General features: G+C 41.2%; 3 protein-coding genes across 4 annotated transcripts; 1 reads left to right on the plus strand and 2 right to left on the minus strand.

Moving 5' to 3' along the window:
• LOC137949720 (probable cytokinin riboside 5'-monophosphate phosphoribohydrolase LOGL1) lies at positions 1-4,100 on the plus strand. The gene is made up of 8 exons (XM_068795877.1): positions 1-457; positions 1,310-1,890; positions 2,171-2,268; positions 2,387-2,417; positions 3,162-3,261; positions 3,343-3,413; positions 3,506-3,649; positions 3,752-4,100. The coding sequence occupies exons 2-8, from the start codon at positions 1,780-1,782 to the stop codon at positions 3,839-3,841; spliced, it is 645 nt and encodes a 214-aa protein (XP_068651978.1). The 5' UTR covers positions 1-457; positions 1,310-1,779; the 3' UTR covers positions 3,842-4,100.
• A 1,426-nt stretch (positions 4,101-5,526) lies between these two features.
• On the minus strand, positions 5,527-7,994 carry LOC137950057 (protein IQ-DOMAIN 6-like). 2 transcript variants are annotated; one of them, XM_068796411.1, is made up of 6 exons: positions 7,853-7,994; positions 7,642-7,757; positions 7,297-7,542; positions 6,768-6,995; positions 6,555-6,668; positions 5,527-6,408 (listed from the first exon to the last, which is right to left on the minus strand). In XM_068796411.1, the coding sequence occupies exons 2-6, from the start codon at positions 7,705-7,707 to the stop codon at positions 5,767-5,769; spliced, it is 1,296 nt and encodes a 431-aa protein (XP_068652512.1). In that variant the 5' UTR covers positions 7,708-7,757; positions 7,853-7,994; the 3' UTR covers positions 5,527-5,766. The 2 variants fall into 2 exon arrangements, with proteins under 2 accessions (XP_068652512.1, XP_068652511.1); XM_068796410.1 differs by having other exon boundaries at positions 7,642-7,994.
• Positions 7,995-8,680: 686 nt separating this feature from the next.
• On the minus strand, positions 8,681-12,300 carry LOC137949670 (IQ domain-containing protein IQM1-like). Its single transcript, XM_068795796.1, has 10 exons — positions 12,094-12,300; positions 11,029-11,556; positions 10,809-10,923; positions 10,573-10,638; positions 10,379-10,467; positions 10,188-10,275; positions 9,944-10,081; positions 9,715-9,807; positions 9,497-9,598; positions 8,681-9,372 (listed from the first exon to the last, which is right to left on the minus strand). The coding sequence occupies exons 2-10, from the start codon at positions 11,529-11,531 to the stop codon at positions 8,956-8,958; spliced, it is 1,611 nt and encodes a 536-aa protein (XP_068651897.1). The 5' UTR covers positions 11,532-11,556; positions 12,094-12,300; the 3' UTR covers positions 8,681-8,955.
• Between the last annotated feature and the right edge of the window lie 947 nt (positions 12,301-13,247).

A 13,247-nucleotide genomic window follows, 5' to 3' on the forward strand; every position in this document is an offset into this window, starting at 1 on the left:
GGAGAGAAATGAGGCAGTTTAGGTGGGAATGCAAGGCATAATGATAGCTAGCCTGTGGCGGAGAAAGAGGCCAAGAGGACTGGGAACAATTCCGAGTCTGCGTCTGTTTCCCGAATAGGAACGTTTCCGTGAAGCCCGGAAGCATCGCCGGCGGAAGGAGCAACCTCGTTGACAAGATCCGTGAAGCAGCAGTCGAAGCGTTGTTTTTTGGTGGAAGATTCAAAGAAAGTTTGCAAGCATTTCCCATCTGCCCTTTCGCAGGGGGAATTGCATTGTCAGCTTGGGCATCTGGGGGAGTGTGAATCCTTCAATCCAGAGCTGAAATTCCCTTACGACGCCACAGGGAGACTGACCCATGTCCAGATGCCAGCTGCACTTGTCGTCATGACTCGGGAGAATTATTTCCAGCAAGGCCCAAGGAGTGATGATGCTGTGGACGGATGAGTCTGGTCGGAAGGTACGATAAATGATGAATCTTTTGTCAATGGAGGACGAAGGGAGTCCTGTTTTTCAAGTTGAAATTTGCAGGGATAAGCAGATGAGCATGAACTCAGAGCTATTACTAGTGATTTGAGCCTCTTAAAGAACTATTATCATTCAAAGCAGAAAAGCCACTTTAATGGAGAGTCGTGGCATGTTTTAAGGAGCTATTTGCTCTTTAGATCTTGAACCCAGTTCTACTGACACTGCCATGAACAAATGGATAATAGTTCAAAGGGTTCTTTTGTTAAATTGAATCGGGTAAAGGTGATTTTATTGATCTGATAATTAATGAGTAGTCATAAAAGAAAACATAAATTAACTTTAAAGATCGTATGGGAGTTTGGGATATAAAGAACATGCAGTTCAAGAATCTTACAACACAAAAGTGGAAAGATAAAACAGATATTAATGTGACTTTTGATTTTATCTTAAAATACCCTCAGAAAATGTTAGTCCATAACAAGGATCCATGAGTTTATTCATTCAAGCAAGCTTAGAGTAAATTTATGATTTATTAAAAATTTGAAGAAAAAAAATCTAAATAACATGAAAACTGTAACCAGTCATGGGCATTAGAGCCAAAAGAAGGGTAATGAGTTTCAGAAATGCATCGGAGCGGCAGTCGAAGTCTGCAAGTCCGTGACAAATTAAATAAAACCAATGATTTGTAAGCTTGGCTAAGATTTTCTGTTTCTAATCTGTTATGTGCTTCAATTATTGTACCATAAATAGTGTAATGTGCTCTTCGTACGCGTAATCGATGTTTGAAGCTTCAGGTTGACATGGAAAAATTGACGCAATTCTGCATTTTTTTGTGTCGTGACAGGTGGATGCGATGTGACTCAGAAATGGGACCCCTGAGAGGAGGGGACTAGGGAGAGTCGTGAGAGTCGTAATCTGAGAGGCGTTCACAGTTCGACCATTGGAGCTCCAACTGGTTTGCTCGGTTGAAGTAAAAAAGAATATTGCTTTTTCAGAGTTTTTTTTTGTTTGTTTTGTTTTTGTTTTGTTAAATAATTGATGTTAAAGCCGACAGAGGGACGTTGGATCGGAAAGGGAACGGAGAATGTGGGCTTCATTCGAGTCTCAAGCGGAAAATAATAGGTTTCCAGTTGTGGTTGCCGTGTTGGTCTCTCGTACTGATTGAGAGAAGATTGTTTGCTCATAAATTCCTACCTCTTCCCTGCTTGCCTCATCATTTGAAATCACCTTTTACGTGTCAAACGACCATAACGAGCTAAGAACATTCGGAAATTTCTCTTGTTATTGAAGGTTTGAATTTCGAATTCAGCCTTAATGGACGGTAAGCCTCAGAGCAGTTTCAGAAGAGTTTGCGTCTACTGTGGCAGCAGTTCTGGCAACAGGGAAGTCTTCGGCGATGCTGCTCTTGACTTGGGGAGAGAACTGGTAGTTTTCCTTTCTGGGATTCTTCTCTGGATTCCTTTCGTCTTTCTTGAATGTGGGTATTCAGTTTCTTAGTTTCCAAACTACATGTAAAAACTCCAGAAACACATTGCGATGCTGTGCTTGGTCTATTTCTGTTTTTTGTTGCAATTGCACCGTTCTGTTTTCATAAACTTCTATATTTCTTCTCTTTGTGAGGTACAATGGATAGTTAGGAATGTTCAAAGATGTTTTATCCGTGTGACTTCGTTGGATTCTACTCTTTTTCTGTGCACAACTGCAGGTGAAGAAGGGGATAGATTTGGTCTATGGTGGAGGAAGTGTGGGATTAATGGGCTTAATCTCTCAGGCGGTTTATGACGGAGGCTGCAATGTTCTTGGGTACAGATGAACGCCTTGTGCACTTTATTTCTGTTTTATGTGATTACAGAGCACTTGCTTGTAGAGGGTTTGAGTTTTGAGATTCTTATCGACTTTCTTCCACATCCTTCTAAATCAGGATCATCCCAACTGCTCTTATGCCTTATGAGGTATGTACTACCTGGTATTTCATTTACCTTCTCTTTAATAACACATTTGAAAGCATCTTTGTATCATCTTCTGGTTGTTCACAGTTCTTAACCTGTTGAAATTAGAATTAGACTTAAAGCTCTTGAAGATTGAGTCAGAGACATGTTACTGTCCTTTTTTCAAAAAATTATCTCTACCACGTTGTTCAACTCATCATACTTGAGGGTCATGATATCTTTCAAAAACTTCGTCAAAATCATGTGTTGTGTGAGCATAAAAAAGAAGACACTTACATAGTCTTCACTTAATATGAGAGAAATAGCACCCAAAAAAAAAAAAAAAAAAAAAAATTCTGATCAACTCTGTTTCAACCTAACCCTGAGAAACCTCTTAATATAACCTTTGGTTATGAAGCTGTATGTGTTCTCATATAGCATTATCAAATTTTGACAGTCATATCTCCTAGATTGATTGAAATAGAGGCTTGCTTAAAAATGATTATATTATGAAAAAAAAAATTGTATACTCTGAGAATCAGATCCTCAAGTCTCTGCAGCGATTGTTTCAAACGGTAAAGGCAGGTCTGACTGAATTGCCGTTGGAGTAAAATGATTTTCTTCATTTAGACGCCTTGGTTGAGAAAACAAGACAGTAGTTGTCCTTAGAACGTTAACCTATTTCTTGCTTCACTCTAATCCAGCTGCAAAAGAGATGCTGTGGTATTTTTTTTCCCTTTAACTGCATAATTACTTTGGCACTGACAGATTTCTGGGCAAACCGTGGGTGAAGTGGTAACAGTTGCTGACATGCACGAGCGCAAAGCCTTAATGGCTAAAGAATCAGATGCCTTCATAGCTCTTCCTGGTAACTTTAGCCGGCAGACTCATTTTCTTCTCATTTCTTGCATATACTTTGATGAAAATTAATGAATTATGAACATTTTAGGCGGATACGGCACGATGGAAGAGATGCTGGAGATGATAACATGGGCACAGCTGGGAATTCACAGCAAACCGGTAAATTTTGGGTAGTTCTTTCCACCTAACACATTCAATCTTTAAAATTGATCAAAAGGAGATGACTGGTATCGAACTTTTAACTTGCACAGGTTGGCCTACTGAATGTTGATGGCTACTATAATCCATTGCTTGCACTATTTGATAATGGGGTTGAGCAAGGTTTCATCAAGCCACCTGCTCGAAACATTGTTCTCTCAGCTCCAACTGCTAAAGAACTCATCCTAAAAATGGAGGTAACCTTTCATTATCTGCCTAGCTTGATGATTGTGAAGTAAGAACTGTCTGCCTTATTTCATTTCCTGTTTCTAAACCTGATTAACAACCTTATTTTGCAGCAATATACCCCTTTGCATAAATCAGTAGCTCCATGTGAAAACTGGGAGACTGCGCAGCTTGGTTATCGAAAAGTGCCAGATTCTAGTTGAGACTGAATTTTTTTCAAACTTTATTCAGTAGTTAGGAGGTGATGATTCTTTCTCTTCAATTTGTATATGCATGTGGGAGCAACTTCCCATCGGTGTTCTTCTCCAGCTAATTGGATTCTCATAAATAATCCATGCTTTCCATGATTGTCTTCTTGACAAACTGTACTGATCTTATTGAACAAAGGACAAGAGTGTCAGTAAAAGTGTATTTATTTCTGTCTTTCTTTTTCTTTCTGTTATTTACTACTGGATTAATGGTTTGAGCACTTCACATTATGTCCACATCCAAGGTCCAATCAGATGTCACCAGACCATTCTAGTGATGGAAAATGTCTTCCTTTCTTGAACTTGCCGGTACCCTATGGACAAATTTAGGAGTTTAACTGATCTGGCATTCTTTCCTTATACTACGCTCTTACTTTTCTTTGGCTATACTGTGCCAGTTCATCTGCCAAAAGCTTAAAGGCCTGGCTTACTGATTAGTTGTGTCTAGCTCTTGCTCAGCCAAAACCACTGAACATCGTTAGGGAGATTGGTTTTATTGTTGGGCGCTCCTTTAGGACCAAAATTTGGACAGGTAGATTCATCGAGTGGGTTCCCACAAGGCTGAACATTTTTACTGGGCACTTTTAGGCAATCTTTGAGATGTTCCCATTATTTCATATGACTACATTTTGCTTGGTTGATGTTTTTGCTACAGATGGTGTCATTATATTTTGGTTTCTACTCTTTTGGTCATGGGTTGGGGTTCTTTTTGAACTCTCATCCTAGATTCTATGACAAAGCTGAAAGCGATGTCCTCCAGCTGTTACTTACAAGCCCGTGTTAAGTCCTTGGTGATCAGTCAATCCTGCTTTAATTGGCGTGGGGGGGGGGGGGGGGGGTGTCCTTAAGAACACAGGGATGCTATTCATGTCTTGGATCAATTAATCAACCTCTGCCGAAATCCCCCTTCAATAGTCTCAGCAGGAGTGACTTCTGAACAGTGGCAGCTGGGAAGGATGAAAGTGAACCTTGAAACTACCGGCAGGTGAAAAGGTGATATTCCATGCAGTGGTTTCCAAGGTCCTCGATTATTCTTCAGAATTCAGAAAATGGGACCATGTTTCAGGCTGTTTTTGGATGAGCATGGCTCACAGTGTAGTGGGCTCTGGAAGCACTAGAGCACAAAAAGAAAAGGTGGGCAGGGTCTCTGTGGTTCACCATTGCTGGACCTTTCTGGGAGAAGGAATGCTTCATAGTGGCATCCAAATAGCCAGGTCACTGTTTCTCTGTCAAATGTCATGGAATGATTGCAAAAGGGTCTGGCAGTTCTGGGTCGTACAATTGTACTTTTCTGGTTTGGGGCATACGAGCTTTGGTTGGTGCAGAGAAGAGAAGTAATGCATCTCCTTTTTCTTCTGCACCTGGTCTTGCTAGGGAATTACTAAACATAAAAGCAGCGGCGAAAAATGGAAGATAAGGTGAGAGGAGGAAAATGGTCTCGACAGAATAAGACTATAAAAGGCTCCCTTGTCTTTAAAATGATTGTTTCAGTTTCTTAGGGGGAGCATCACGCATTGCAGTTTGTGGGGGAGGAGCTGCTCGAGGCTTTCCCTCCAACCCATGTGGGTCTGATGCTTGATGGTTTGCGGCGGATTGTTCATAATGGCTTTGCTTCTCCCAGATTCTCTCAATCAGCCTTTTGAATAGAACAACTCACATTAACATTGCTATTTTACAAAATGAGGATTAGCCAAAGCATATCCAAAACTCAGTTTCGGCATCGAAATTCATCGAATACCCCCAACTGATACAAGACAACAAGCAGTTGTTGAACTTCAAACGAAATAAACATATTCAGTTACAGTACAATACAGCCACGATTAAATGGCCTCTCTCACCTCCACAGTGGCATCCCTTCTCCCAAGATTCTTGTCGAGATCTTATCCATTCTTAAGAATGGTTTGGAGTGATTTAACTGATGGATCGGACCCTGCGCTGCTTTTTGTATCACCATAATTGAGATTCGCCTTCTTGCAAAAATGGAAGTCATCTAATGACTGCCTCTGCAATCTATTCAGATTGCTGACCCTTCGCTTTGCTTTAACAGACTCGGTTAAGTTCATGTAACTGGGTTTGCAGTTGTAGCTCCCTTCAGTTCTTTCTGTTGTTTCTGACGCCACAGGAGTGGGTCCTGACATAGGAGTAGATGTAGCAATTGAAGAATAAGAAGGAGAGCTCTCCTCGTAGTGGAATTCGGAGCTTGGGATTGATGAAGAACGATTGCTGCATTGGTTCATGGAAGGAGGCTTCGCTGAAACTCTTGTTGTGACATTGTTCTTTCTGATATTAACCGAGCTGAGATCAGAGGCTTTCTTGCGGGATCCGTACAATTCATCGAATTTTTTGGAGGGGGGTGTCTCAGAGGGATCTGATTGAGCTTGTTCCATCAGCCTGTTCTCCCATGGCTTAGCTGCCATCCAGCGTTCCAGCCAGCTCCAACCCCAGCTGTTTTTATCAGGCTCGTGACGTTTAAAAGATGCCAATGGGACATTAGGTCTTGGATTGGAGTTTGATCTCCATTGCTGAAAGAAGAAGAACAACAGATAATTGTAGTACCACTGAGCCAGATTTCTACCGCGTTAGGAAGAATGTAAAGCAAACACACAGATGCCCTACTATGGAAAAAAAGTTTATACGGGAATTTAAGTTCAAATTTTCATCAAACTACCTGCTGAGAAAATGAGTAAGCCATGATCCGTTCTCTCTTGATTGCTCCTTCTTGCCTCATTTGAAGCTTCGCTCTTACTTCTTCCAGTGTCGCTTGGCTGTCACACCATCCTTCCTGAACCCAATGTTAAAGACCCACATCAAATATTGTAAGATACAAGTTTGAATTATGATAAACCAAGATAAAATAAAAACTCAAACATGATATGTATACCTCAGCTTGTTTCAAGATATCATCTTTGCTGCGACTAATCTCGAGCAGCTCCTGGACGGCCTGGCCCTCGGCAGACATCCTGACCCGGCGGGCTCGTACTCGAGCCTGTACGCGAACTAGGGCCTGCATGCATCTCAATGTCACTGCAGCTTGTTTCCGAACTTGTCGTCCCCGAACTATGGCTTGAAGCCTGACCACTCCTTTAAGGGCTCTTAACGCCCTTGCCGCCTGCAATTTTGGGAGACGATGTGAATACATAGAGCAGATGGCCACGCAAAGTAACTAGAAGAAAAGAAAAACAAAGAAGCCAAATTTGAACAATGAAACCATTTTAAGAATCAACGAAAGTATGAAACGCAACTCTATATCCCCTCGATAAGAAGTGGAGGGAAAAGACTTTACGAACCCATCCCTCTGTTTCCCAAAACCATAAAAGCAGGGAAGGTTTAGACAAGAACAAAGCATTTCGAGAAGAAACCGTAGAGACCCAACCGAACTGGAACTGAGTAACAAGTGAGCAACTGTATACCAGAAAGCCACGGAAAGCAGTTTGGATACGAATCGCAGCCCACTCTTCCCGAACAGCTCGAAAATCCTTAGGAGGTGCACGCACTACAGTAGCTACAGCAGCATTAAAAGCATCGGCAACAGAAGAACATTCCGAAGTCTCAGAAGCAGCTCTCTGTCCCGATTTCGAGCTTTTCCACCCGGATCCGAGGTCCGCCGATGAACTCCTCCGTAGCCTCCATTTTTTCCCCTTGCTAGAAATCTTTTCCTGCAAACATACACAATGACAATACATAACTCAGCAACGAATATATGAAAAAAAAGGAGATTAAAGAAATAGCAATGTTCTAAAGAGATAGAAGATTACCGGGTCTTCTTTTTCAAGTTTTCTGAGCCCTAGCAAGGATTTCAACCATTTTCCTGAAGCACCCATCTCCCAAAAGCGCTTCTTTTAGGAGACGAGAAAAAACTGAAAGAAAGAACCTATTTTGGGCCAAGAAACAGAGAGGAAATATATATAAAAAAAAGAAAAGAAAGGAAAACCTTCAGATAAATAAGAGATGAGAAAGAAAGCAAACGTGGAGGAAGTGGAGAGGAGAGTGGTGGAGAAACCGGTTGTTGGGAATAGAGAGGCCTGTTTCTCTGGCTAAAATGCGTAGCCGTTGTTTCCGTTTTGAATTTCAAACCCAACGGGAACTAGAGAATCCCGCTCGAATACACGAGACAATCGACAGAGACGATGATCTCTTTCTACTTTCGCACCTGTTTCTTCCTATATTTACAAAATTACCACTTCTGACTCTTTTATCCTAAAAACCATGGACTAAGTTAAATTATGCGAAGGAAAGGCAGCTGGTTCCCATTATCATTATTTTATTAATAAAATTTTAAAATAATTATTATAAATTTATAATTTATAATTAAATAAAAATAAGATACAAACTACTAAGTCCGAAAACGACTATTTTCCAACTTAGAAAATGAGATGAGTCTCTAATTTTAATATTTAAAAATCATATTAACTTATTGATTTGACTTTTTTAATATTAATCTATTCCAGGAAAAGACAAAACCTTGTGGTTAGCAAAGTCAAATCGGGTTGACCAGCATGCCAAGACGGTAATAAAATTGAAGACGATGACTCTTTTGATAGCGAACAACGATAAGACCGAGACTGGATGGATCAAGTTGGAGAGACAAACGACTCGCTTTGACACGACGACTTTTCAGCTCGTGTCTAGACTCTACTTGCAGACTGGAATCGTGATCGCGTGATTTCTTCCCTCGAGGCCGTGGGGCTCTCCCACACCAGGCAGGTGGACCCCCTTGCCGAAAGTAAGTTTTCTCAGATTCGTGGCGTCGGCACCGACGAGTCAGAATGAACACTTCTGCGATTACTCCCAGAAAGGACTTTCGTCTTTTTCCATTCCTTTATTCAATGTTTGAATTCTGTTACAGCTTTACAGCAGAAAAAACAAATGAACTACACATCATTCTCAGTGGTTGGTTACTCCTAACATCTAATAATTTGAATCCACTATCTCTACCTATCGTAAAACGAATGAAATGAATACAGTCGGAGAAGCTATGAATGGTTAGAAAGAGAGTCCCTGTCCCTGTCCCTTTAGCTGGTTTTGCTTCGAGAGAACGGGTGTAAAACTGGTTAAAGAGAAGAGCTGCTCTATTTGGCGCTCTGGAGCTGCACCACCCTGGGGCTTGGCAGTCCCATGTAGGCGAGCCTTGGGGAGAGCCTGACTTTAGGGCTCGGCCGCGGGGATGGAATGGGGCCGTGGGTGCCGAAGGGGGATGGAGTGACCCTCGGGGAGAGGTTGACTTTCTCGAGTGCCCTGAATTGAAGCTCCGTCGGGTAGTCTCTGACACACCCAATACGAGGCCCGGCTCCGGTCGACCACTTGCATGATAGTAGTTTTCCCATTTGGAATTTTGGTGCTTCCGTGGTCTCGTCTGCTGGGTGTTGCGTCTCCTCTGCAGCAGCGTTCGAGTCTGTCACTTCGGTTGCAGTGGGTTGCTCTGCAATTTTCTGGGTTTCTTCCTCGGTGCACTTGAAAGAGGGGCAGTCGTCATCGACCGCACACATCTGGAAAGCAACATGGTCTCATTCAGTCACAACTAGGGGAAGAATTTCCTTATTCTTAAGTGCAACGAATTTTTACAGGTCTAGTGCCTGTAAATGAAATGAAAAGAAGGGGGAAGATGACTACCTTCACGTTTGTCAGGTCTACTTGGTGCTCCTCCAGGAAGCTCAGAAACTCCCTGAAATGCTCTTCTGTTGGGTGGTAGTGACCGCTGTAAGGCCATATTGCCTATTACAAAGACAGTGATAAAAACATTAATAAGAGCAGTCCTATAATTGAAGAGGAAACTACCAGTCATTTTCTGATTTGAAAAATTCTATCCACATTAACTTTCTTTCAACTACCTTTAGGACCCCATATTCTGCAATCAATCTTCCGGATGAGGTTGTAGCTCCTCCAGAAAGAAAACTTGAGTGTTGGAATGTTCCCTTTCTCTTCTGCCAACAGAAAGACACAACATCAATGAAATACTGTTACTTTCAATATTTTCACTTCAATGATAACTAATCCAAGAAAGATGTGCAAGAAGAGCCGCAATTGAACAATTAGACAAAAGCAAGATAGGTTATTCACCTGCCCCACATACAGCTTCCTGGATGTGCTTAAGACAAATATCCACTTGGATCCTTCATCTGTATTGAGAAACACCCCGGTCTGCCCGTACACCAGTTTCCCATTCTCCACAATCACTTCATACGCTTCCCTCTCATTCTGGAAAGAATTTGAATGAACAACATAAGCTGGCAAGATAACCACACTGTACTCAAGAACATGATGTCTTGTAATATTTGTAGACTACCAAATTGCTTATACTTACTGGTCCAAGATATCGAATGCATTGCCGTTGAAGAACATTTCTTGTGCACTTTTCAAGATTGATTTCTTTGCCGTTTCCAATGTCCAACCTTTATTATGAAACAACAAAGAGGTATAAGTTAGATCCAGAGATATTTAGAAAGACCAGGATCTGTAATCTCTTCTAGCTGAGTCAAGGACACTTGAGTTTACCAGTAGAAGAAAGGCTGGGAACTCTCACTATCAAACCAAATTTCGTAATACATATGTAAGTTATGTCCATAGCGGTGGCGCGGGTCAATCTATAACAACCAAAGAGTAGAACATAAGAGCTTGGACCTGTAAGAACAGCTAAAATATATTCTAATTTGAAACTGAAACTTGGTAAAGGTACAAAAGGAGCTTACAGCTTCAAGCCAGTGTTGCAGAGCTAGCTTTTGAGCCTTGTCATCCTTGGAGAGACCCTTTCCAACCTAAACAAACATAAGAAAGAAAAACAACTTCCTCAATACAGTGATTTAATGTAGACAACATTGCCTATCTCAGGCATGAAGACTGAGGGATCTAGAGTTCAATTGCTCATCCTGGTTCAATTGATTTTTTATTTTTTTTATACCACTCGTTTTTTAGTATGATAGTATACCTTGGCAGCTTTTGTTCTTGCTCGCGCCCAACGTGAAACTGCAGTCTCTGTTTTTTCAATGTTATAATATGAGACAGAACTCCTCTTTAAAGCAGCAAAATCCAAAGCCTTCCACCTGCGTAGGAAATAAACTTATGTTAGACCACTTTCACCATCTAATCAATTTACCAAGCACAACTAGATTGATGTTTGACTAAGACGCTAAGACTTAGAGACCAACCAAAGCTCCTCAACCACGACTGCACAATCTGCAAGGTTTCTTCTGGTTCGGTAACTCTTGTAGACTTTCTGCAGCTTAAGTGCAGCTGCATCACGTTCACTCATGGGCCTTGGTGAAGTCAATTCAGGATAGCACCTGGGAGACTTCAATCTGAAGGCTCCATAGTTGTCCCGGCTTTCAGGGGTCGAAGGAGCTTCTGCCCCATCTTTTTCCGTCTCTTTATGCTTGAAGGAAACAGTAGTTTCAAGTTTAATCGTCTGAGGTTCCGACTTCCTGAAGCTTAGGGACTCTTGAATAACCATTTGACAGGAACCATCAGGTGCTACCTTTGTCTCAGAATCATTCCTCTTGAAACTGACTGATCTCAAAGTTGTCTTCACATCCTTATCATCGAAGCTGATGGATCGTACTATGATGGTCTCAATCTCATCCTTGGACCCCAAAGTAGTTTCCTTCGAACAGTTTTGCGGGGGTCGCTGAGGTAGAGATGCTGATACACCCATTCAAAACACAGCAGACTCGGTTCAACTGCAAAGCAGAATAACGATCATAAGATAAAAATTAGGCAAAATGGACAAACTACTAATGACAAGAAAGGAAAGAGGCAGGCATCTTTCTTCTGCAATTACAGAGATAATCTCTCTTCGACTTCTGTATAATCAGGAAAAAGAAAACCACAAATCCAACTTGACTCAATCTAAAATTGAGTCTCCACACTAAGTTTCACTAATCAGGGACGATCGAGCAAGTCCAATATAGCAATAACAGGTGAAACAGAATTCCTAATTCCGATAACTAGTAGCATATGTACAGCATGTCAATCATAGCGTATCTGCTACAAAACTAAAGCAACAACCTGAACCCCCAACAAGAAACAGGGATTTAGCACCAAGAAGCAATTACCCCAAAACAGAAAACAATGAAAACCTTCAACCCACGAACAAAAGCAGAGGAGAAAAAGTGAAACCTTAGCAGCACAAAGAGACTAGGAATAAAACCCAGGAATCATTTATGACTTTGAAGCAACATAGGAGAGAAGAAGAAAAATAAAGGCTGCTCTCCTACCTGCAAATCCAAAACCAACAGCCCTCTCTTTCTGTCTGTTGGCACTCAATAAAATCCAGCTCAAACAAAACAACTTCTACTTGATGTCTCTGACCGTTTCGCTGGTATATAAATACCAAATGAAATCCCTAGGCAGGGTTTGTAGGATTGGAAAGTGTGCGACGGGTAGCAGAGAAATGAAAGCAAAAAGTCCGATGCACCTTCAAATACGAAACTGAACAGAAGGTAAGAGCAGAAACATTTGACACTCTGCAGAAGTCTTCGGCCCGGGAGCAACAACCAGGAAACAATGCTTACGGATGACCCTCTTGGGGGGAGGAGAATCTTCAAGGGGTTTGGATTTTAAAAAATAGTTTTATTCCTCAGATTGTACTCGCGGTCGAAACACGAGAAGTTTGAAGGTTTCAAACAGGGAGAAATTTGAACAGAAAAAAAAAAGCTGATGTGTCTGGACTTTTTGAGGAAATATTTATAGTCAAAAAAGCAAGGTTAGACGACGTTCTTTGTGGCTTCCTTTCCGTTTTCCATGACACGGATCCAATTCTCACTCCCCTATGCTCACAGTCAATTCTCTGCCGCTGCCATGAAATGGACTCGACTTCGGTTTTCAAAGGTTGTTTTCGTCTTCGAATTTTTACAGAGAAAACTCCAGCTGTACGTGATCCATATCTGTGGCTTACAATTATTTATCACTTTAGCATGTAAGCAAACACTAAAAGGTCTTTACAGTTGATTTCATTTTAGGGACGTCGGCGAATTCAGTTGGTTTAAAAAAACCCAGGTGATCATGCATGCATATCTTCTGTTACATCTGTTAATGCCACCGCGTAATTCTAAGTTATGAGATGAATGAGATTTAATTAATAATGAACGGGTAAAAGGTAAGTAATTAATAATGAAAACTGATAATGGGTTCCTTCAGATTCTTAACCAATATTACAGCTCTATTTCACGTTCTTCCAAAGCAATTTTTTCCAGGAAAATCGAAAGAGTACAGCGGTGAAGATTCAGACGTACTGATTTTTTTTTTTTTCATACTCACATTCACAGATTCGCTACAGGAGAGTAATTAAATCGAGACAAGTAGGATATTTGAGTAAAAACAGTCAGTATTATTTAATCGTCAGTTATTGTTCTTTATAGCTTCCCGGCCG

Source organism: Aristolochia californica, unplaced genomic scaffold (genome assembly GCF_029961685.1).
Source record: "Aristolochia californica isolate CCGP_79_NKW_82.1479 unplaced genomic scaffold, dmAriCali1.0.hap1 SCAF_14, whole genome shotgun sequence".
NCBI lineage: Eukaryota > Viridiplantae > Streptophyta > Magnoliopsida > Piperales > Aristolochiaceae > Aristolochia > Aristolochia californica.

What these genes read in the sequence shown, in the direction of transcription:
- LOC137949720 (XM_068795877.1), top strand. Translation starts at nt 1,780, where the DNA reads ATGGACGGTAAGCCTCAGAGCAGTTTCAGAAGAGTTTGCGTCTACTGT. An exon ending in TGCCTTCATAGCTCTTCCTG is followed by an intron (nt 3,262 to 3,342) that starts GTAACTTTAGCC and finishes TGAACATTTTAG; the next exon opens with GCGGATACGGCACGATGGAA. An exon ending in AACTCATCCTAAAAATGGAG is followed by an intron (nt 3,650 to 3,751) that starts GTAACCTTTCAT and finishes CTTATTTTGCAG; the next exon opens with CAATATACCCCTTTGCATAA.
- LOC137950057 (XM_068796411.1), bottom strand. Translation starts at nt 7,707, where the DNA reads ATGGGTGCTTCAGGAAAATGGTTGAAATCCTTGCTAGGGCTCAGAAAA. An exon ending in AACTTGAAAAAGAAGACCCG is followed by an intron (nt 7,543 to 7,641) that starts GTAATCTTCTAT and finishes GTATGTTTGCAG; the next exon opens with GAAAAGATTTCTAGCAAGGG. An exon ending in ATATCTTGAAACAAGCTGAG is followed by an intron (nt 6,669 to 6,767) that starts GTATACATATCA and finishes CATTGGGTTCAG; the next exon opens with GAAGGATGGTGTGACAGCCA.
- LOC137949670 (XM_068795796.1), bottom strand. Translation starts at nt 11,531, where the DNA reads ATGGGTGTATCAGCATCTCTACCTCAGCGACCCCCGCAAAACTGTTCG. An exon ending in CAAGAACAAAAGCTGCCAAG is followed by an intron (nt 10,639 to 10,808) that starts GTATACTATCAT and finishes ATGTTTGTTTAG; the next exon opens with GTTGGAAAGGGTCTCTCCAA. An exon ending in TGCAACACTGGCTTGAAGCT is followed by an intron (nt 10,468 to 10,572) that starts GTAAGCTCCTTT and finishes TGGTTGTTATAG; the next exon opens with ATTGACCCGCGCCACCGCTA.